This window comes from Rhyacophila brunnea, unplaced genomic scaffold (genome assembly GCF_057557595.1).
Source record: "Rhyacophila brunnea isolate RB1 unplaced genomic scaffold, BYU_Rbru_1.0 scaffold_1, whole genome shotgun sequence".
NCBI classification, from domain to species: domain Eukaryota; kingdom Metazoa; phylum Arthropoda; class Insecta; order Trichoptera; family Rhyacophilidae; genus Rhyacophila; species Rhyacophila brunnea.
The window spans coordinates 23,548,763-23,574,372 of NW_028232751.1; the positions used below are offsets into that span (position 1 = coordinate 23,548,763).

General features: G+C 33.7%; 1 protein-coding gene and 2 pseudogenes across 1 annotated transcript; 1 reads left to right on the plus strand and 2 right to left on the minus strand.

The window, feature by feature from the left end:
- The first annotated feature begins 13,834 nt into the window (after window positions 1-13,834).
- On the plus strand, window positions 13,835-14,677 carry LOC147079593 (uncharacterized). The gene is made up of 3 exons (XM_085961091.1): window positions 13,835-14,176; window positions 14,333-14,523; window positions 14,655-14,677. The coding sequence occupies exons 1-3, from the start codon at window positions 13,923-13,925 to the stop codon at window positions 14,675-14,677; spliced, it is 468 nt and encodes a 155-aa protein (XP_085817217.1). The 5' UTR covers window positions 13,835-13,922.
- A 3,677-nt stretch (window positions 14,678-18,354) lies between these two features.
- Window positions 18,355-20,471, minus strand: LOC147079594 (uncharacterized; annotated as a pseudogene).
- A 185-nt stretch (window positions 20,472-20,656) lies between these two features.
- On the minus strand, window positions 20,657-22,820 carry LOC147079595 (uncharacterized; annotated as a pseudogene).
- Between the last annotated feature and the right edge of the window lie 2,790 nt (window positions 22,821-25,610).

Sequence of the window (25,610 nt, forward strand, 5' to 3'; positions counted from 1 at the left end):
GTATTTATTATCATAAAACCTAATACATTAGAACGAATCAAACATAAGTTTTGTCTTCTCTTCATCTAATAGACGAATGATTAGTAAAATAAAATCACAAAAATATAACATGGTTAGGTAACTTAAAAAGATTTTTTAGGTAAGTGATAGTAGAAAAAGATACACACATGTAATTACCGTCTTCGCTCCTAAGCAGAGCATATGAACCTCCACAGAGTGAAGGTTATATTAAGAGACCCTTTTTTTCGAGGAATGGTTGTTAGCCATTCGCCCAACCCATCAGGCCCTTGCACTGGATCAAGCATACATTGAAAAAACAACATTCACTTTTACACAATGTACCTATTATGTATAATTTTGACACTTTTTTACTATCAAGAATGTAATCACAATAAATTTTTTTTAAAATAAACGTATTCCGAGTAATTTTTAACAGAAAAAAATGTTATAAAAAAATCTTATTAAAAAACCATTATTTGAAACGAGGGAAGTTTACATTCACACAGATTTTATTTTGTGCAGGTAGAACAATTATTACAAAAAAGTACGGAAATAACTAAAATAAAAACAATTGTTCAATTCGAAAGAAATTCTCAATCACCCAGTATTTGCCAACATTTAATGCAAAATAGTCTTATTTAAATACCTTTCCCGATGATCCACGTTCTTTTTCCATAATTGATGAATCGTTTCCTTGATGTATTTCTTTCCACTTCCGCTTCCAGCAACATTCTGGGTAAGATCAAACATTATTTCATTGTATTTCTATTAAAAACTTGAGACACTTTTGATAACGCGAACTGCTACAACGGCCATGTTGATTTTAGCAAATGCTCGATGCTGATTGGCTGTCTACAAGGTCGCATGGATTTATCGGCCTTAGGAACCAACCGCACCGTGGAATTATCGCCGATAGGAATTCATCGTGATTTTGAAACTCTCTTTTCATATGAATTTATAGCTTTTAGGAACGAATCAACTGAACCAAATTGTGGAGTGCTGGCGGTAGAAAAAAAATGTCATCATTATCTCAATTTTGACCAAAAGTGCACTTATCGTATATAGGAACTATACGACTCAATTATAGTACGGTTGGAAACACTAATGATACCTCTCTACATGGGACAGTGTTGCCTTCTTATTATATTATTTTTATTTCGGCAAAAATTATAGTATCTACAGACCTACAAACTTATCTGTGGAATGAACCACCCAACCAAGACTCGCAATTGGACAGAATCTGCATTCAAATGACGTTTTCAAAATGATATCTATATTATGATAGTCCGTAGTTCAATTATTTTTGAGCGTTCTTTAGATAAGTTTGCAGGACAGTAAGCGTTATTAAAAATGTGTAGATTTTTGCTTCTCACCAAAAAAATAACGGAAAATTTAGGAAATTCCGGGATTTCTTTTTATACAGGTACCTATTCCAACCAAAAACGACCAACGCTTCCCGACGAATTCAAAAAAAATCATTTAAACCAAAGTCAAAGGTTTTATTAATGTACGTTTTTCGAGCATTTTTTCTAGGATATCCAAATGTTCTTTAATTGCGAAATTATAGTCGGTACTTTTCACCAATTTCTTGTACAAAAATATAGAAATTTTAGTAGGTACTGACATGCCCGTAAACTTCCCGTCTTAAATAAGGTTTTGTAGGCCTAAAGTTTTTGCTCTTGATCTCCTAGGTCAATAATTATTAACGGAGCAGAAAAAAAACATATGATCGTATCACTTAGTTGTCTAGCAGGAAGTTGTTGTTTTTTTTTCAGGATGAGCCCACGTTTTGTGTTCTTGAGGCTGGGAACATGAAACAGGGATGAAACCGGAAAGAAATAGTATGATAGATGAAGAATGATGTTAGGCTTTGACCATTTAAGCTGTATAAAAATGTAATATGTAAAAATATGTTTGTGACGTTGTATGAAAGGTTGTGCTGGTGTGTAAGGAATGAGTGGAAGCAATAATTAGATATTAAGTTTTAGGAATTTAAAAAAATTGCGGCGTCTTACTTCGGGCGTTGAAGATCTCATTACATAAATTTGCTGTCCGTATAATTATTAACTTCGTTTTTGCTGTTTATACTTAATAAATTCTTAATTCATTTTCTTTTTTGTTAGTTCCTTGTGCCATTTCTCTCCCCGGCACTTTGTATTAGAGTCAAATTTAATCTGTAAACTCAATCAGAGTGGGTCCGCAGATTCAATCATACATGAGAGTGATGATATGATGATGTTGTAAGGATTGATGTCTTCGGGTCATAAAAAACAAAGAGTTGTCTTGAGAACGGCGAGATATAGGCCCGTTTCAGACGAGACACCGGTGTCGCGCTCGTATAATATAGGAAGCCTTTGTATTCAAATAAAGGGGCCTTTGTTTTATGTTTATGAATGCCCCAGAGTTAATGAGTCAATGCGTGACCGGTACACTTTTCCGTCGGCCGCTACATTCTCAGTGGCACAACCTGAACTTTTTATTACAGATGGCAGATGCGGACATTTGAGACCTTCCGGGGACCATGGAAAACGAGGCCGGAAGAGATGCACTTTTTAATTTCTGTATTGATGTAATAAAAAGAATGAAAATAATAAATGGTGACATGAATGTAATGATGTGAATCTTTCAGATCCAGTGACCGCAATCATATTATAAGATAAGATAAATATATACTCAGAATATCAGTCCTATGCGACATTTCTTTTACCACGGGAAAAAAAACTCGAATACAAATCGCTGTCCTCAGTTCCCAATGAATACGACAAAATATTCATCAGAATCACCTCCGCCTTACGCTACTAAGAATTTTCCAGGGTTTTTGCAAGGCGGTTTCATAGGCCCTGGCCGAATTCAAATTAGCAATACCCGATGCGGGTAGAAGAACCGTTTTCAATAAGGCATATTCTCTCAGCCGGCACAATTTTCATTTGACTAGCATCAAGTAGAGTAGTTTGCGTGCCAAAGTCCTTAAGAAACCTCGATAGTAAATGAGGTATCCATAAAGACATCTAGAAAAAAAAAGCCACCGATACACTTGTTTTTATTACCGCAGCCTGTTTTATGTTCTAATAATTTATAACGAGAAATTATGCGTTGCCTCATTAATTCTGAGGCGTTAACAAACATAATACAAAGGCCCATTTATTCGAATACAAAGGCGCCGATGTTATATACGAGCGCGACACCGGTGTCCCGTCTAAAACGGGCCTTATTGAAGGGAGATTACAGTCGTTGATAATTTAAAATATACAAGATGCGTTGAGGGTCTATCGTATGAATCAAACACCTGAGTGATAGTTCCTGTCTTAAATTTTCCATCGCCGAGGTCGAAAATTTGGCTGCCAAGTGTTCTAGTGTCCTATTGAATATTGTATTTTTAAACCACGCCCCACGAAATAGTTTGCGATTCAAATTATGTATCCGAATGAATAACACCACTGCTTCAAGAATTTTTATCAACAAAACAATGATATGGGTTTTTCCCAGTTTGTGTTTTGTTGGGTATTCTAGGTTAATCAACCTGCAAGAATTTAGTAGAACAAACACTGCAAAAGAAAGTTATTTCACCCGTATAAGCAGCGACAGAACTGTCCGCCTTCAGCAGACGTCCCTTCTAGAGCACTAAGAGGCTGGATCATCGTTCTTTCAGCCTATTAGTCAGCTGAACATGTAATAAGTAAGGAACCTTCGTCCTATCAATCAAAATTTTGACAAATAAAAATTTCATAGGACTATAAATGAGATTAACATGTACATTAGGAAATGAATCATGACCAAACACTTACTTACTTAAAAATCATTTTAATAATACCACGGTTGAAAAATTCTTGTCGAAGTTATAAGACCAAGAATCAAGTCAATTCAAAGAATTTGTAACAATTTAACTTATTGCAACACATTATAATAACATAATTAATATTGTCGATTTTCCCTACTACTGTAGGTATACTGTGAAAAAATATTCAGTAATGCACTGTTACCGCCTAAAGCATGGCATCCTCCGAGGATCCAAGGCCATGAGGCCTGAATCATCATTGGGTGGTTCATGCAGACATGAGCCGACTACGAGACAGAAATTTCTAGTCCGTAAGCTTAGATGTTAAAAAATATTATTGTCACCCTTTTGAAACTTAGCCAACAAAGTCTAAACTAAATAGGTAGGTATTGTTTTATAAATAAGTAGGTATTATTATTAAGAATAATTACTTTATCAGCAGCCTTGTCATTAAATTCGTACCTACCTACCTAGCGTCACAATCATTGTCCCAAACTCTAAAGCTATATTAAATTCATAAGTACTTAATAATTAGCATCATTTAAATTGAATTCATTGCATAATGATTAAATATAAATAATTCATTCATCTCAAGCCATACAATACAATAGTATTTAGTCTTGTTACACTCAAAACTGTTTTCATATAATTTTGTATAAATATATCTGATCGATTTTACCTAGTAAGCAATAATTATTTGCCAGCCGGCTTAAATTAAAAAAAAATACGCACGCATCTTTCAAAAGGCCGGCGATGTACTTAGCAAAGAAATATTTTAAAATTATACTTACTAGCCTACTATTAAATTGTACCTCCTAGCCTACTAGGTAGGGTAGGTAATAGTTTTTCGAGCCAGGCGAAAATTCTCAGAAATGCAAGACGCACATCGAAGGGTCTGCTTCGAACCCCAGGTACTCACTTACAAGCTTCGGGTATGTTGCGAAGCACGCCTTTTTGTCATTTTTCAGTGACAGAATTTGTAGGTATTATTTTATTCTTGTCTGGAGTTGACCTGGCTCCCAAAAAGGTTCATTCATTCGTTTTTTGTCTCTCGCATCAGTTGCTCGGAACCGACGCACCTCCGTGAATTTATTTATTTTATAAATATTTTTGTTAAAAAATGTTTTATACGCTGTACTGTAAACTGTAATGAATTTCGTCAAATAAAATACGCCATTATCCTTGAAATCCGCCTTGTCAATCGAGCATAGCATGTCCCGGAAAGAATCCAGCAGACGATAACCTTGACCTTACTTCACCACGGAGGGGTCCAGCGCAACCTACGCCTCCCTCTTTTCGGAGGTGACAGGTCTTCATAAAAAAACCAATATCGAAGCCAGTTGAGAGATGTAAACTCAGAAGCAGCCATGCGGATCGCATTGGAAAAAAGGAGATTCAGGATTTTTTTTGCATTACTTTAAATAAATAGATATGTATTAAAATGTTCAAATGTCTTTTCTTCAATGGACTTGTCTATAAATAAATTAATCCGTTTTTTTAGTAAATATGATTTAGTTTTATTTTTTTCTATCACAACAAAAGTTAAATTTGATGCGGTTACCAGACGTTTCAATAAAATTTTCAATGTCAATTGAGGGGCCACAGTTAAATTACAAGTGAGAACCACTGCGTTAGAGGAACAAATTCGAAAAATATTAATTTTAACAAAAAAATAATTTTAATTCAAATAAAAAAGCACACATAAGAAATTTAATATATATCGTAGACAAATACAAATCATCACTTAATAATTAAAGGAAAATAATAGACTACCGATCGGAATATAAGAAAGTAAAAGAGGTAAACAGAACGAAAGCAAGGTCCAAATAAAAGATAAATATTAAATAAAATCTGTTAGATTTGAGAAGTAATACTAGCTTTTAAGATAACAATGTATTTGTTGGCACACTGCGTAGGGTTAAACCTTGAAAAGGATGGCGAAAGTTTCCGATCGTCTCATTGGCCAAAAATATCGGACGATATTCTAAATCGAGCCTCGAGGTAGATTGCCGGGTTCAACTGTAACCAAGCCAGAAAAATAAAGAAAAAGGGAATAAGTCCCCGATCCTGCGTCGACGTGAAACCACGTTTAAACGTTCTTCTTTTTTATTTTTTAAACTTAGCGAAATTATTATAAAAACAGGGAAAATTTTAGCGTTAATGTTAGCTAACGAGACATAAAACGAACCTTCATACGATGTGCCTGCATATACGAACTAGTAATAAGAAAAGTAATGTGAACTGTGTACTATCTTATTCCACTAATATATGGTACTTTCTCTTTACGACGAGTTATAATTTTTGTTTAACTGAACCTTCCTATCAATTCCGTCAATTGTATGTAGAAGTGGTATAATAGTCAAAATTACTATGGTGTCAGTATGTGTCATATTGTATTTTGAGATTTACTACTGATGAGCAATTAAATTAGAAAACACCTTATTGGAGTGGTTTTTCGCCAGAATGAACCCTGTTATGTAATCTAAGTTGTCCAATCCGCAAGCATTTATAGGAGCAAATGCTGCAATGAAAAGGTTTTACTCCAGTATGTATCATTGTATGCGTTTTGAGATGGTTGGATGACGAGCACTTATATGAACATACATTGCAATGAAATGGTTTTTCACAAGTGTGTGTCATTTCATGTTTTTTCAGATGACTGGACGTGGAGCATTTGTATGGGCAAATATTGCAATGGAATGGTTTTTCCCCAGTATGGATCATTTCATGCACTTTTAGATGACTGGATGACGAACACGTATATGAGCAAACACTGCAATGAAATGGTTTATCACCAGTATGTATCATTTCATGTTTTTTGAGACTGGAGCTAAATGAGGATTTAAATGAGCAAACAGTGCAATGAAAAGGTTTCTCGCCAGTGTGTATCATCTTATGTTTTCTTAGGATATTTTGCTCTAAAAAATATTTTGAGCATATATCGCATTGATATGGTTTATCACCAGTATGTATTGTTTTATGATTTTTTAGATGACTGGATGACGAGCATTTATATAAGCAATCCTCGCATTGAAAAGGTTTTTCACCAGTATGTGTCATTTTATGCGTTTTCAGATGACTGGATGACGAACATTTATATGTGCACACATCGCATTGATATGGTTTTTCCCCGGTGTGTATCATTTTATGTTTTTTGAGATGACTGGACTTTGAGCACCTGTATGAGCAATCATCGCAGTGAAATGGTTTTTCGCCAGTATGCGTCATTCTATGAGTTTTTAGATTACTGGAAGACGAGCATGCATATGAGCAAACTTCACAATAGAATGGTTTTTCGCCAGTATGTGTCATGCTATGTTTATTGAGATTAGAGACATATGAAGATTTAAATGGGCAAATACTGCAATGAAAAGGTTTTTCACCTTTATGAGTAATTTTATGTGTTTTCAGGGCATTTTGCTCAACAAAATTTTTTGAACACACGTCACATTGGTATGGTTTTTCAACGATAGTTTTCATGTTGCTAAATTTATGATCACAGGTATGAACAGCTTTTTGCAAATATTGTTTCTGCAATTCTTGTTTGATGTTTTGATTATCTAACGTTATCTCAAAATGCTGTATCATCCCATAGCTGAGCTCTTTGGGTTCTAAGAATTTGGGGTCACCTTCTTTACGACATGTAGTCTGTGGACTCTCCGAATTGGTGTGGGGCCCTGTGATCCATCGCTGATCAGAATTCTACAAAAAAAATGACTATTGCAATTAAAGTGATATACTTATATAACAAATAAATAGTGCACACTTATATTATACTTCAATCATTACTATTAGTGATAATGATGCGAGCATTAGGATATTTCGTAAAATTTAGGCTAAGCGCAACTCTGAGTTTTGCAAAGACAACATCTAAATTTGTTTAGGTTCCAAAAACTATTATGAAACTTTAAAAAAATATATATATTTCGCAAAAAATAGCTCTAATCATTGTCATATCGATGGCCTGGTGTTAATATCCCGTAAGTGACTTTTTACAAATTGTGCAGGAAGTTAAAAAAACACTAAATATTTAATATCCCTCATCTGACTGTTAATAGTTCACACATGTTGTAACTACATGGCATGCCAATAACCTGTAACGTAAAAAGTAGTAAAGCAAAGCAGATAACGCCTAATATTATATTATAACATCGAAAAAATATGATATATAAATAAAGATAAGCTACCAGATTTGTTATATCACTCACTGTTTTACGTTTTAAATAATTCGAAAGTGACATTTTGAAGCTGCATTCAACACACGTCATGCAACACGCTTGACAGTTTAGAGGTAAGATAAGGCTATTACAGGTTTATTCCAACGATGTTTAGATACGGGAAATTACTGAAATGGCTCTATTATTTTTGTTCCAACAATTACTACAGATATGGGAATTTCACAGTCGATGCGCAGTATTTTTGTTGTTTTCAGTACCTACCTAAATCAAAAAGTCATTTTCGTCATATGGATCAGATAGGGGGTATAAACATTATTAGACCATCGATATTCAATTTAACGTACCCGATCAACCGGTCTGTATTCTGAATACGAACAACTTGGTAGAGGGTCTTCTTGATAGAACGGGTGCATGGTGTCTCCAACAACATCATGTTTGACGTCAACTAGCTGAGGGTCAGTCTCATGTTTTACATCAGCGAAGCCCGATCCAGGGTACTGAGATAAACAACATAATAATTGTATGTAATCACATGTTATTATTAAAGTATGTTACAGCTCATGAAGTTTAATAAAAGTATTCTTTTATTAGATAAGTAATATATTTCGACGTAGAAAGGTCAAAGTAAGTAACCCGCAGTTGTTTTGAAAATAGGTTTTATTGGATATTAACATCGAATATTACTAAATACACTCTGTCTCTAATAGATATTAGCCGATTCTAATAAGATCATAATGATATGGGCTTTAACAGATTGGAGTTTTGTATAAACAAATTTAGTTTTTACGAGAAATGGACGCCGCTTCCTCAACCTATTAGGTCCATACTCTGACTCATACACACATACAAATTGAAAAACAATATGTGTACTTGCCGACCCAGTATTCGAACCTGAGACGTGACATTATAGGCCGACGATTAAGTCGCTCCGCCATCGTGAGACATCGTGCAAATGCCGAACTATTATTTAAAATTAACTTTTTGTTTAAAAGGAATGAATTAGTGAAGTTGGAAAAAGACTAAGCCATATTTTTTATTCGGTTTTCTTTAAATACGTCAATATTTAATATCAGACTGGCAACAAAAACCACCAAAATAATTATCTTCATGCACTTAATATCTATGTAAGTATATTGTATATTTTAATTGTGAACGACAACAAGTATAACGTTTTTGTGACTCATGTAAAATTTGATCTTTGTGGGTTACGTCATTTTCCATTTACAGTAAATTGATACCTACATAAAAACATCGTGGTTGTCAAATTGGGTCTAGGACGATTCTGCGCAGGGACAACTGGGCGCCACGCAATTAAATGATATTCAAAAATCAACAGACGTTCTTGAATTATAGGTACTTTTAAAATATATCTTTAATAATATTGTTTATATTTAAATTACATAACTATTTAAATATGTACACGTAAATAATGATTTAATTGTGCATATGTTTAAGTTACAACGAGAAAAGTGTTTTTTTATTTATATATTATAATCTCAGGCATGATAGTTGTCAATCCGCAAATTATGTATTAAGTAGTACTTAGATAGAAAACTGTATAAAATTCCTCGTCTACTTTCTGTATAAAACGTCTATTTATTTCATTCGACAGTGCGGCGCCCAATCGTCCCATTCAGGCAAATTGAATGGTAAAAGCTATTTTTTGAAAGTACCTACGTTGTTAAATAGTTTATAAAAAATGGAATCATATATTATTCTGCGTCTTGTTGGTATTTCACTACAATAATACATTGTCTACACAATTAAATCGCAGGAAATAAGGTTCAATAAACAAACCTCAAAATTGCAACCGGAATCGTCGGCGTTCTCTTGTTTTACATAAGTGCGAACGTCCGGGCTGTTTGGATGGTTAGTCTGTACGTCAAACAAAAGCTTGCTTCCTGTATCAGATTGGTTTTCGTCACTTTCTTGCTTTACGTCCATGTTTGCTATTGTTGTTAATCTATGTTACAATATAGCACAATATGTATGTAAAGCGCATAAATTTTCTGGCACCAATAGTGTGCTAATTCAACTATCGCGATACATAACTGTTTACACATAACCTCATTCTTGAAGCGTAAACGGGACGCGTTGTTATCCTTTTATGATGCCATTTAACTGGTTGTGAAAAACTATAAACGTCAAAATGTTTGCGCGGCATAATTCGTATTTTGCCCTGTAGATTCACTACTAAATTTCAACTGCGTAGGTGCAGATATCACATAAATTCCATCTACCGCTTAAAAATTCAGAAGCCGTTGAACTTTTTTGATCCATGCATGTAATCTTGCAACTTGCACGTTAATACGTATTAACACGTGCATTGTAGTGTTATGGCCACGATAATACGTATTGAATGAAAACAGTTCCAGTTGCAATTTTGAGGTTAGTTTTCAAAACTAATTCCCTGTAATGTATAATAATTATAGTTTATGACTTATACTATTAATAATTAACTGTGATTCTCATGTTTCAATAAGATACAATACTATTAATTGGGTTTTGAAAGATTTATGCTTAAAATTAAGCGTGGTCAATGTTGCCGCAATGAAAAAACTGTCAATAGTATAAATTATATTGACTGGTAAATAAGCGCGCCTGTACACGTGCATGGATATATTTACTTGCAACAATCTTGTGTATTTTAAATTATCGCGATAATAACTGTTTACATGTATGAGTGCTGATTGTCTCGCCAATCTCATTCTTCATGGGTACCTAATAACCCCTTTACACGTCCATAGATTTACTGCTGACAGTGAGTAATTCCGAAGCTTATTCTCTCATGCATGCAATCTTACCAACTGCAGGATAATACATAATATTTGTGTTACCTACATTTTCTTGTTATGGCTGCGATATACCCACTATTGCTGGCAGCAAATCCATGCACGTGTACGGGCGCTATGAGTGAGACGCGATGTTGACACTGTATGGTAGCATTTGGCAGCTCGTGGTTAACCTCAAAATGAGTCTGAGCGGTGTGGCTTGTTTTTTTACCAGCAGATTTGCCACTATTGCTCTACTGTGCATGAGCAGTTATAGAAAAAATCCCCACTCTCATACGAAAATTTAGAAGTTCCCGACCTTTTTTGATTCATGCATGCAATCGTGCAACTTGCATAATAATACATGTTTACACTTGCATTTTTTTGTTATGACCGCTATAATACGTACGGTCAGTTGCAGAGCTTCCTATCACAGGCTGGCTGTCGGCTCTTCTAAGGAGTGCCTGTATTAGAATTACAGACTATTGTATAACCACCATATCTTGACTACTTGACTACGATCCTATAGCATTCTATGCAGTGTTACGGACTATAAGCAAGGGTCGGGGGCGTAGATTGATACCTCAAATTGCGGAGTCCGTAGTTCCCCAGACCACCGCCATGACGTCCGTAACCAAGATATAATAGCAATGGCGAGGGATGGAGGTAGGCTTTTAAAATTTAATGCACTAAACTTGTTCAGTAATACTTATTTATTTTCATTTAACTAACAATGCAACTTTCAGATGGCGCTGGTTAGTTTTTATGGGAGATCCGACAAAAATATTGCACACTTTTTCAGACATACCTACCTACTTATTCGTGTTCGTTGAATTTAGAATACATATGGTGTTTATTAGTTTTTTTAATTCATTAAGTCCTGCCTAACCAAACCATAATCGATAAAAGATATTTTATAGATAAACGAATATTTTTTTACTATTATCTACTATGACTTGGATTAGACTGGGTTTAATAGAATATTTATTATAAACAAAACACTCGGTGTCTACACATTGTAGTCTTATTTCAATGAAAACAAAAATACGTTAGACTAACAAAGTTTAGTGTACACTATTTATGTCGGATCTTAACAGCCCCTTCGCCAATGATATATAGATAATATAATATATTAGATTTAAAAGGTTTTGATTAAAGATACATTCATTATTGTAATTTACACACTTCCGTTCAATACGATTGTCAATCCAAATTCATGAAAACTATGTTGAAAATACTAAATTGGTAGGTATTCTGCTGTAAAACTGTACCTACCTACTTATGTATTATGATCACTAATCACAATCACAAAGGAAACTGTTTTAATTAAGCCATGTTTGTACAATGTATACAAAATAAAAATAAAAAATGTTTGAATGTAAGAATTTGTTATTTCGGAAAATGAAAATTAGATTGTTTAGTTTTATGGTAGAGTTTTCAAAATCTGTCGGTGCGTCGGGCCTCTACGCCACTAAATGCGCCACTGATTAGGCCACTGTTTAATGGTATGGCTATACTTTCTTATTTATTACCTGTGTAATTATTTCTCTCAGTGTCCTGCCACGTCTTGTATCACTGATATAAAACCTGAGACTGACTTGCTAGTTCACATAAAGCGCGAGTTTGTTGAAGTAACGTCGCAACTAATGTATCATGAAGATTCTCAACCTGGGTGCTCGTATTTGGGTGGAAAACCATTAGATCAGGTATGTACAATTGAATATTATGTTGTAATAGCGTCTCTTATTATTTTCATCTATCTAAGGTTTAGCTAGGTACCAAACTGTAGTGCGTTTCCATATCCTGGGTCAGTCGCCAGTTAACAATTTGTGAAGCTATAATAGTACATCCACCCTTCGCCACTGATTTTAATAGAGATACAACTTAAAATACTATATTCCAAGATATTTAGCATTTGAAATTTTTGCAGAAATTCTCATTTTAATTTTAAAGCCTTGATTTTGAGTAAATGAGTGTTTTTTTTTTAAATATTGTTTTGTAAAATTCAGTAATGCACAAAGAAATTAGTAGATAATATGTTGAAATATGTCGGGTCATGAAATCATGTAATCAAAACGTAAGTGCATATTTGTGAACCTCTTCCGAAAGCAATTTTGAGAACCACCGGCAGCCACTGTGGTATATGTATACCTACCTTTAAATATAATCCATTATAGATAATCATTATTATAAATACTATCGACCGAGGGTCCTCTTGAAACCTGAAAATTGAAACCCATTTCTTTCAAAAAAAGATTATAATTTATTTTATTATAATTATATATCAATTCTAATCGTTGTGCATATAACTTTGGTCGGTGCGCAGTCTCTGAAGATGCCTAATTGTGAAACCCGGGTCGCAAAAACGACTCAAATGGAAAATTTTAATATATCTCGTAATACACACAAATACATCGTGAAATTATAATATGTACCTACTTTAATACATAAATATGATAAACTCCCTCGATAGCAGCCTTGTGTATTGAATAGATCCGCTGAGAGGTCTTGATCATGCCGGCATCTCAAAGCTATGGATTAATTTACAACTGAAAATATTATATTTTAGTATTATTATCATACTAAATTATCATAATATACACCTATAGAAGTATTAAATAAATATACACCTCATTTACCATCTATATTATATGCTATAAGAAATAATAAAATAACCATGTCTTTGTAGAATTCTTCCAAACAATGGATTGCTAATGCCAGTAATAAGTGTAAGAGTCTTTCTACCATCATGACTCCGGGTAAAACTGATAAAGCGGATGATGTCAGCAAACAAATTGTAGCACCCAAACAAAGTCAAGATAAGATGATCCAGTATTCCGAGGAAACAATAGTTAGAAAAAACATCAAAGAAGAATTGCCGAAAATCGTTCGTATTACTTTGAAAAGAGTAAAACATTTTTCACGTAATTTTATCTGCAGTAAATGTTACGAGATATTTGAATACCCCAGTACTCTAAAAACACACAATTGTTCGCTACCCGTTGATTCAAAGGTAGAAGTTACAAATGTTAATGAAAAGCAATTTCAATTTGATGTTTCCTCATATAAATGTTTGGATCTCGGCGATCTCAAAAGGCTTGAAACAACACATACTGGTGAAAAACCATAGAGTGCGAAGTGTGTTTGAAAAAATTCTCGCAGCGCAATTCTCTTAACAAATAAAAAAACGTACATAAAATGATACACACCGGTGAAAAACCATATCATTGTAATGTTTGCACATATAAATGTTCAGATCAAGGTGCTCTCGAAAAACATAAAAAGACACATGATGGTGTAAAACCACACCAATGCGATGTATGTCTGTTAAGATTCACACGAATGAACAATCTTAGGAAGCATAATGTTATACAGACTGGTGAAAAACCATACCTGTGCGACGAATGCCCGACAAAGTTCACGCAACGCTGTTCTCTCAAGAAACATAAAATGTTACATTCTGGTGAAAAACCATTTCAATGCGATATTTGCTCGTATAAATGTTCAGCTCACGGTACTCTCGAAAATCATAAAAGAAAACATACCGGTGAAAAACCATATGTATGCAGTATTTGTTTTTTAAAATTCTCACAGATCGCCTATCTTAGGTCACATGAAATTACACATACTGGCGAAAAACCATACCAGTGGGAAGTATGCTTAATGAAATTCTCTCATAGCTGTACTCTCAAACGACATAAACTCAGACATACTGGTGAAAAACCATACCAGTGCAAAGAATGCCTAACAAAATTCACCCAAATCAGTGCTCTCAAATTACATAAAATGATACATACCGGTGAGAAACCATATCAATGCGGTATTTGCTCATATAAATGTTCAGCTCACGCTGCTCTCGAAAGTCATAAAAGAACACATACCGGCGAAAAACCATATGAGTGTGATGTATGCTCGATAAAATTTTCTCAGCACTCTACTCTCAGACGGCATAAAATGATACATACCGGTGAAAAACTTTTTCAATGCGACGTTTGCACATTTAAATTCTCGCGCCTCAGTCATCTTAAAACACATAAAAATGTACATAGGTACGGGTTAAAAAAAACACATAAATGTAGTGTTTGTCCCGAAAATTTTATGTGACACGAATCTCGTATATTCAGAACATGACAAGAGTTATGATGTTCGCATTAATGTAGTGTTGTTTGCATCAAATGAAATCAAAAAAGAGTGTTTGTTTAGCCTCGTTTAAAATGTGATTCAATTTAACGTTCATCGCGAAAGAAGAATTCCACTGACCCGTGTAAACGCACCAATCATCAACTAATCATCGAAAGTGATCATCCGGAATCAAAAATGAACGAAGTTAAACTAGTTCTACTTTTTGATCACTACTGATAATCCGTACGATGCTGCTCATGCGCACTGCACGTATCTTTACTGACTTTTTCTCAGGTATGCTTACATACTGCAGTCTGCAATTTAGAAGAGATATTTATTTAGCTACGTATTTTTTTTTACTTATACGAGATATAAATGAGAACTCTGCTATTCTGGGCAGTGTTTGTCCCTGATAAGTGGTAACTATCTTAGAAATAGAGAGCATCAGTTGTTTATTCACCCAAGGTGCAGAACCAACCTGTCACTTGTAATGCCAATTGGGAGGGCGATAACTATGTTCAACAAATTGCTTCGGGTGTCGATATATTCCACTTGCGTGAGGGTGAGTTTAGGTGGACACTATTTTATAAATTCTTAAAATAGGGCCTCCTTAACTGACTCGGTGTACTTTTTTGAACTTCTATAGATGTATAATTGTATTGTCAGTTATGTCACTGCTTTTGTATGTTTATTATTATGTTCTCTTTTTATATTTTAATTTTTATTGCTTTTACCGCTTTTATTACTTTTTTTTTCTTTATAATAATGTTTCATGTCATGTTATGAACGTCTTAAACTCATAATTTGTAATGTCTACAATATGCTAAAAAATAAATGAATTGAAATTGAAAAAATAATGCTTATACTGCTTCAACATGAATTAATTGTTCACTTGTATATTTTAATTTGATTTTTATTGGTGCGTCTTGATTAATAATCGGTTATGGTCAAAATTATCTTTACTGTTTCAGTTTGTGCTTTTCGATTACGAGAAATAGTTTTCAGGCTGATAACAATAAATTACCTACATACTATTTTATCGTATTTGTTAGAGAAATAAATCATATCGAATTTTTATTTATTTGCATTATCACCCAAACATACAAATATAAACATATGACTTCGAGTCTCGCTCGTTCAAACTTTTTTCTAGAATGTTTTCTAATGGGTAGCTACACCTCCCAAAGTGTCAGCCTTCAGCCGTCAACCTGGCGCTCACTGTAGACCATTAGGCGACCAAACCATAGACCCATTGTGTTCACGGACAGAATTACAGAGAATTCATAAGTGAAAAGACGGATTGTTTTTCAAATTGTGTTTCAAACCTAATAAGACCTCACATCCGCTTCTCGTGAAAACAAAAATATGTAAATACAAACCTATGGAGACACATAATAATATGATCTTACTAAGATCGGACAAAAATAGTCTAACGAAAAAAATTACATAAGCTTTAATTTCATTCACTTACCTACCATCATATAATAATAAGAATAATAATCCAATAATTTGTGTCGAAGTTTAATTAACATATCATTTCCAAATATTGAACATAAATGACTTTAAAACACCTCAGAGATATATATACCCACTCGAAAAAATCACATTTGAAAAAATACGATACTCGACGGAATTTGAACCCGTGTATCCACCAATATGCTTTAACGAATTAAGCTATGAGCCTCATATATAATTGCAATAATTTAAACTAGGAGGTCCCACATGAAATGCTTATCAAATTGCGTTATTATCTGAGGTGTTTTCAAGTTATGTATGTTCAATATATGGAATGTTATATTCTAAAATCTCTTGAATTATTTATTGAATAAAATAAATGGTTTATTACTTCCAAATATGTTGTCATCACACAATAAGAAACTGATTATCTAGCTTGTATTCTGAATAGTCCAACACTTCATTTTTATCAAACTTATTTACCAAATCTATTTTGGAATAACAAAATGAACAAATATTATTGTGGAAAAATATTTCGATGCTCAATAGTGGCGGGCGCACATCGCAATTCTAAAAAAACAAGATTTAAGTAGGTATTATGTGTTATCGGTAGATTATACATTATTTACATTTAAACGCCTGTGAGGGTATTTACAAAAAAAGCATATAACATCCATACAGTTACATAATATAGAAAATAAAAAGAGATAAAATACAAGAGTAAAAAAATATTCAAAATAACACAGGCTATTGATACGATCTTTGACATTGCATTTCACTTACTGACTTTTCGAACTAAAGAATGTAAGATCCCAATCGTAAAAAATATCAAGGTTGTTAAGTATTAGTAAGTCGAAATCTTGTTTTTGATTTTATTATGTTCATGGTGGAAAATAAAGATTCCACAAATACGTGAAACCAAAACAGGATTTAATTTTGTAAGCTCTCTTTTTCAAACGATGGTACTTTTTTGGTTAGATTAATACTTTGCCGGAGTCGCACATGCACCCGCGGGCACGCAGTTAAGAACCCCTGGCCTATAGCGTCGTGGTTCCCAGGTTCGAATCCTGGGTCTCGCAAGTAATAAAAATTTTATTATAAAGATAATACCTACGGATAAATTCAACTCTGAATATGGACGGTTTTACTTTTTTAAATGTATAGCAATTTTATAGCAATCTCTCGCAAAAACCTCAGAAAAAAGCACTTATTAGAATTATTTCAAGATGCCTTATAAGATATATTTACCATCATGGGAAATGAGAGTTCTTCGGAATGGGAAATCTGTTAGACATTAAATACTTTATTTCGCATCGTCAGCACGATATTTCAGAGAAATCATGGTTACATAGAAGTAACAAAGAGTGGAGGTAGGCTGTTAAGGTCCGACATATAAAGATCACGTATTTGTTTTCATTGAACTAATATAACTACGTTTAGATGGTGTTTTAAATTACGCATAGTAGATAAGGGGTCTAAAAATATTCGTTTATCTATAAAATATTGAAAATTATGACATTAAACCATATTTACATAATTTTAGATGTTTTATAGATTGAACAATATGTGTTATCAATAATTATGGTTTGAAATAGGCAGGTCTTAATGAATTTAAAAAAAATAACACCATCTGTAATAATAAGTATTCTTAATTCAACAAAAACAAATAAGTATGACTGTAAAGTATGAAAAAGTGTGAACTTTTTTAGTTGGATCGCCCACACGGTACACCTAAATTGTTGTGGTTTGGTTGAGGCAGAGTTTAATTGAATTTAAAAATTAACCGGCACAATCTGCAAATTGTATTCTTAGTTCAATGAAAATAAATAAAGTTGACTGCAATATTTATGTGAAATCTTAACACCATTCCTCCACCCTTCGCCACTATTACATATTGGTTGGACCAAAAGATACCTTGCCATACATAGGTATTTATAAATAAGTGGGTTAAAAACAGAACGGCTTTTTTCTCTTTTTGATAATTTTATTATTTTTATTTTAAACATTCGTCAAACTAGCTTAGTACACTATATTAATATCATTGTCATCATCATCAGCCTGGGTCGATCCGTTGCTGGATTAAGGCCTCCTCCAGCACCACGTACATCCACCGAACATTCTCTACTCTATTAATGTAATAATAAGTTATAATGTAGATACCAAGAACCCTCCAACAAAATTTTGTCAATATCTTTATGCGTAAATCTAAATTTTTAAATAATGGAGGCAGCCCGCTTGCTTATAACATACTACATTATGTCATAATACTAGTCTCAAATTTTATTTTTACTACCTACCAAATAGCAAATCTTCCAACACCCTTTCACACTTCCATACATTTTGATAATTAGTTGCAGATTATAATTTTGGTTGTAGCATTTTTACATTAAGATATCAAGTTTAGTTTGGGACAAATCCTTTATTTTTTCAGCAATAAAGAAAAACAATTAAAATAGTGAAGGACAATAATTATTATAATATTTAGTGACTAATAATATATCAGGAATACCAATTAAAATATTGCCACATACAGGTTTCACGCTTCAGTATTGCAATTAGTTGAGGTACGATTATAATAAAAATCGAATAATGTTCCAGAACCAGTATGTTTTTAAGATTATTAGGATATTTAAGATAAAAATCAATTTGCAATATTTTTTAAAAATCGCAATTTATGGTTTTTGAGATCAGCAATCCGAGAGAAGTTTTTGTGAAGAAAGTGTGGTTTTTCACCAGTATGCGCCATTACATGACCTTTAAAATAAGTAATTCGAGAGAATTTTTTAAAGCACACATCGCATTGATGTGGTTTTTTACCAGTATGAGTCATTATATGATTTTTAAGACTAGCAATTCGAGAGAATTTTTTCAAACATACATCACATTGATGTGGTTTTTCACCAGTGTGTGTCATTTTATGTATTTTGAGATCACTATTTGCAATAAAAATTTTAAAACACATCGCGTTGATGTGGTTTTTCACCAGTGTGTGTCATTTTATGACTGTTTAGTTCACTATTTGCGATGAACTTTTTTAAACACACACCGCATTGATGTGTTTTATCGCCAGTATGAGTCATTATATGATTTTTAAGACCAGCAATTAGAGAGATTTTTTTCAAACATACATCACATTGATGTGGTTTTTCATCAGTGTGTCATTTTATGTATTTTGAGATCACTATTTGCGATGAAATTTTTAAAACACACATCGCATTGATGTGGTTTTTTACTAGTGCGTGTCATTTTACGTCCGTTTTGTCCACTATTTGCGATGAACTTTTTTAAGCACACAATGCTTTGATGTGGTTTTTCACCAGTATGTGTCTTTTTATGGATTTTGAGATTACCAATTTGCAGGAAACTCTTTAAACAAACATCGCATTGATTTGGTTTTTCGCCAGTATGTGTCTTGTTATGGATTTTGAGATTACCAATTTGATGGAAACTCTGTCAACAAACATCGCATTGATGTGGTTTTTCACCAGTATGTTTCATTTTATGTCTTTTGAGAACATCAATGCGCTAGAAATTCTTTAAACAAACTTCGCATTGCTGTGGTTTTTCACCAGTGTGTGTCATTTTATGTCTGTTTAGTTCACTATTTGCGATGAACTTTTTTAAGCACACAATGCTTTGATGTGGTTTATCGCCAGTATGAGTCATTATATGATTTTTAAGACTAGCAATTAGAGAGAATTTTTTCAAACATACATCACATTGATGTGGTTTTTCACCAGTATTTGTCATTTTATGTATTTTGAGATAATCATTTCGCTGGACATTCTTTAAACAAAGATCGCATTGATGTGGTTTTTCACCAGTATGTGTCTTTTTATGGATTTTGAGATTACCAATTTGCAGGAAACTCTTTAAACAAACATCGCATTGATGTGGTTTTTCGCCAGTATGTGTCTTGTTATGGATTTTGAGATTACCAATTTGATGGAAACTCTGTCAACAAACATCGCATTGATGTGGTTTTTCACCAGTATGTTTCATTTTATGTCTTTTGAGAACATCAATGCGCTGGAAATTCTTTAAACAAACTTCGCATTGCTGTAGTTTTTCACCAGTGTGTGTCATTTTATGTCTGTTTAGTTCACTATTTGCGATGTACTTTTTTAAGCACACAATGCTTTGATGTGGTTTATCGCCAGTATGAGTCATTATATGATTTTTAAGACTAGCAATTAGAGAGAATTTTTTCAAACATACATCACATTGATGTGGTTTTTCACCAGTATTTGTCATTTTATGTATTTTGAGATCACTATTTGCAATAAAAATTTTAAAACACATCGCATTGATGTGGTTGTTCACCAGTGTGTGTCATTTTATGACTGTTTAGTTCACTATTTGCGATGAACTTTTTTAAACACACACCGCATTGATGTGTTTTATCGCCAGTATGAGTCATTATATGATTTTTAAGACCAGCAATTAGAGAGATTTTTTTCAAACATACATCACATTGATGTGGTTTTTCACCAGTGTGTCATTTTATGTATTTTGAGATCACTATTTGCGATGAAATTTTTAAAACACACATCGCATTGATGTGGTTTTTCACCAGTGCGTGTCATTTTACGTCTGTTTTGTCCACTATTTGCGATGAACTTTTTTAAGCACACAATGCTTTGATGTGGTTTTTCACCAGTATGTGTCTTTTTATGGATTTTGAGATTACCAATTTGCAGGAAACTCTTTAAACAAACATCGCATTGATTTGGTTTTTCGCCAGTATGTGTCTTGTTATGGATTTTGAGATTACCAATTTGATGGAAACTCTGTCAACAAACATCGCATTGATGTGGTTTTTCACCAGTATGTTTCATTTTATGTCTTTTGAGAACATCAATGCGCTGGTAATTCTTTAAACAAACTTCGCATTGCTGTGGTTTTTCACCAGTGTGTGTCATTTTATGTCTGTTTAGTTCACTATTTGCGATGAACTTTTTTAAGCACACAATGCTTTGATGTGGTTTATCGCCAGTATGAGTCATTATATGATTTTTAAGACTAGCAATTAGAGAGAATTTTTTCAAACATACATCACATTGATGTGGTTTTTTACCAGTATTTGTCATTTTATGTATTTTGAGATAATCATTTCGCTGGACATTCTTTAAACAAAGATCGCATTGATGTGGTTTTTCACCAGTATGTGTCTTTTTATGGATTTTGAGATTACCAATTTGCAGGAAACTCTTTAAACAAACATCGCATTGATGTGGTTTTTCGCCAGTATGTGTCTTATTATGGATTTTGAGATTACCAATTTGATGGAAACTCTGTCAACAAACATCGCATTGATGTGGTTTTTCACCAGTATGTTTCATTTTACTTCTTTTGAGAACATCAATGCGCTGGAAATTCTTTAAACAAACTTCGCATTGCTGTAGTTTTTCACCAGTGTGTGTCATTTTATGTCTGTTTAGTTCACTATTTGCGATGAACTTTTTTAAACACACACCGCATTGATGTGGTTTATCGCCATTATGAGTCATTATATGATTTTTAAGACTAGCAATTCAAGATAATTTTTTCAAACATACATCACATTGATGTGGTTTATCGCCAGTATAAGTCATTATATGATTTTTAAGACTAGCAATTTGAGAGAATTTTTTCAAACATAACATCACATTGATGTGGTTTTTCACCAGTGTATGTCATTTTATGTATTTTGAGATCACTATTTGCGATGAAATTTTTAAAACACACATCGCATTGATGTGGTTTTTCACCGGTGTGTGTCATTTTATGTATTTTAAGATAAGCAATTCGAGAGAATTTTTTAAAACATACATCACATTAGTGTGGTTTTTCACCAGTATGTGTCATTTTATGTATTTTGAGATTATAATTTCGCTGGAAATTCTTTAAACAAACATCGCATTGATGTGGTTTTTCACCAGTGTGTGTCATTTTATGTCTGTTTAGTTCACTATTTGCGATGAACTTTTTTAAACACACACCGCATTGATGTGGTTTATCGCCAGTATGAGTCATTTTATGAGCTTTAAGATTACCAATTCGAGAGAATTTTTTAAAACATACATCACATTGATGTGGTTTTTCACCAGTATGTGTCATTTTATGTGTTTTGAGATGATCATTTCGCTGGAAATTCTTTAAACAAAGTTCGCATTGATGTGGTTTTTCACCAGTATGTCTCTTTTTATGGGTTTTGAGATGACCAATTTGATGGAAACTCTTTAAACAAACATCGCATTGATGTGGTTTTTCACCAGTGTGTGTCATTTTATGTCTGTTTAGTTCACTATTTGCGATGAACTTTTTTAAACACACACCGCATTGATGTGGTTTATCGCCAGTATGAGTCATTTTATGAGCTTTAAGATTACCAATTCGAGAGAATTTTTTAAAACATACATCACATTGATGTGGTTTTTCACCAGTATGTGTCATTTTATGTGTTTTGAGATGATCATTTCGCTGGAAATTCTTTAAACAAAGTTCGCATTGATGTGGTTTTTCACCAGTGTGTGTCATTTTATGTTTATTAAGGTTACCAATTTGCAGAAAAGATTTAAAACACACATCACACTGATGTGGTTTTTTACCAATATGTGTTTTGTGTAACTTAAGATGCTGAGACTTCGTGCAAGAAATGTAGTGACCATTAAGACGATTTACAGATTCAAACACTCCATAACAATTATTGCAAATAAAATTACGTGGAAAATATCTAACTCTTCTTAACACAATTCGAACCACCTTCGGCAAGTATAATTTTGAAACTTCCTGTTTTATGTTTTGTAAATCTATAGTTATCTCTGAATATTGTATCACATTTGCCATTTTATTTGTTGAATCTGTTATGTTGTTATTGGCCAGGTTATTGTCAAGCGTATCTTTTCTAACTACTTCCGATGGATTATAATATGTGAAACATTGCTGGGAAGAAACCTACAAAAAGAATAGGGTTTGTATATTTAATCCAACAATATTAAAGCAAATAAAAATATATTTTGTTTTGACAGTTGTAAATAATAAGAATGGCAGAGTTTTCATTTACGCTGCATATAAGTCGTAAAATATATAGCCAAATAAAGATCCCTACTAAATTTTAAGCTAAAGTATGAAAGCATTCCTAAGAGAAAGTCAGTCGGATAGACTCTATCCGACTGATTTGCTCTATCCGATAGAGCCACGGATAATATCCATACAGCCGAAAGTAAAAGAGTCTAAAAAAAATCTTCTAGACCCTCTCCAACATACGGCCGTACTTCAATCGGGGCTCAAACGATAGAGTCACTCTCAAGTCTGCTTCTAACTAAGGAGTTATAGAGAATTTTTAGTACCGTAACATCCGAAAATACCCATGAAGTACACAAGACAAAGCACAACTGTTTTAGCGCCTTTTCACAAATGGTATCTATATGACCACTAAACGTCAGTTTACTGTCAAACGCAATGCCAAGATCCCTTACAGATGATATTCGTGAAAGAACTCTGTCATGCATCGACTATTGGAACAACAATACTCGCGATACTTTAGTAAACCATTTCCGATCTATTATCTATATCAAGTTGTTGACGACAATCGTCCAAGGTGATAACTTCCATGAAGAGTGAAACTCTTCAGCAAACAACATAAACATCGCATTTTTAATTACCAATGCTATGTCATTTATAAAAATCGTGAACAGCACACCAGAAAATGTTTTAAACGTCTGTGACTGATAGAGGCTGTACGATACGGATTGTTGACGACTCCTAAAATAACGCGAGAAATTGTTTAACGGCCTGCTCTAAATCCATGCTGCTCATTCATTATAAATGACTCAATCCTCATAGAAATCATGCTGTGCATGATCATCTCAAGAACTTATACTGGTGCAGAGAGAATAGCTACCGGCCTATAGTTTTCCACTGATAACTCCGTACCACTCTTATGAATTGGAGTAACCTTCGACATCTGCCATGCTTCCGGGAAGATACCCCTATTACAGAATATTCACGAAAGTGGCCCTTGACAACGCCAATACAGCCCTTTAAAAAAAATGTTGGTATATTATGCGGCCCCTAAGAGCGAGTATTCTTATTTTTTTTAATAAATCTAAAGACGTCACTCTCATCAATTGGGAACATGTCAACGGATTGGGCACCGCATGATCGTTTTCTCTACATGTAAATGAACGCGACATACTTGTTTCTCCGTCTAAACGCGCCCATTCATGCAGCGTCTCGAGACAATGGTATCGCGTGTGAAATGGCTCTAAGTTTAAAACATGTATTGCTAATTCCAACCTTCGATATAAGGCTGCACCAAGGGAAGAAAAATAACACATTATACAATTGAACGAACCTGATGTATTGGCCTGTAATCTGAATACGAACAAGCGAGATCACATAATGGGTCTTTTATATCTTCAATAATCTCGCGCTTGGTGATGGATAGTGGATCATCTGTCTCAGGTTTTATATTAGAGAGGTCCGCTAAAAGATACTGAAAGAAACATTATGGTTAACACAGTAAAACCACTTTCAGTTCACGTAACTTCATAGAATATCCATATGACAATGTATACTAAAATATGATTATATAATAATACAATGAATTAGAAAATTACCTGCACTAACCTAAATCACAAATGTACCTATCGTAGCTGTCAAAATATATAATCGAGTCATTTTTAAATCAACGTTTAATATCATTGTATGTCTCTACGCAGTTTATAAAAATGCAACATATTACAATAACATATTAATTGTTGTTATTCGCAATACAGAGTGATTGTAAAAAGTTTCCAAAAGCTAACCTCGAAATTGCAACTTGAAACGTCGACGTTCTCTTCCTTTACATGAGTGCGAACATCCTTTGGGTGGCTAGTCTGTGTATCAAACAAAGGATTGCCTTCTGTATCAGATTGTTCTGCATCACATTCTCGCTTAACATCCATTTTAATGGTAAATACGATAGGAACAACGTGACCAGGGGAGGGGGATGAAAGTTCCATACAATCCGTCTAAACGCGCCCATTCATGCAGCGTCTCGAGACAATGGTATCGCGTGTGAAATGGCTCTAAGTTTAAAACATGTATTGCTAATTCCAACCTTCGATATAAGGCTGCACCAAGGGAAGAAAAATAACACATTATACAATTGAACGAACCTGATGTATTGGCCTGTAATCTGAATACGAACAAGCGAGATCACATAATGGGTCTTTTATATCTTCAATAATCTCGCGCTTGATGATGGATAGTGGATCATCTGTCTCAGGTTTTATATTAGAGAGGTCCGCTAAAAGATACTGAAAGAAACATTATGGTTAA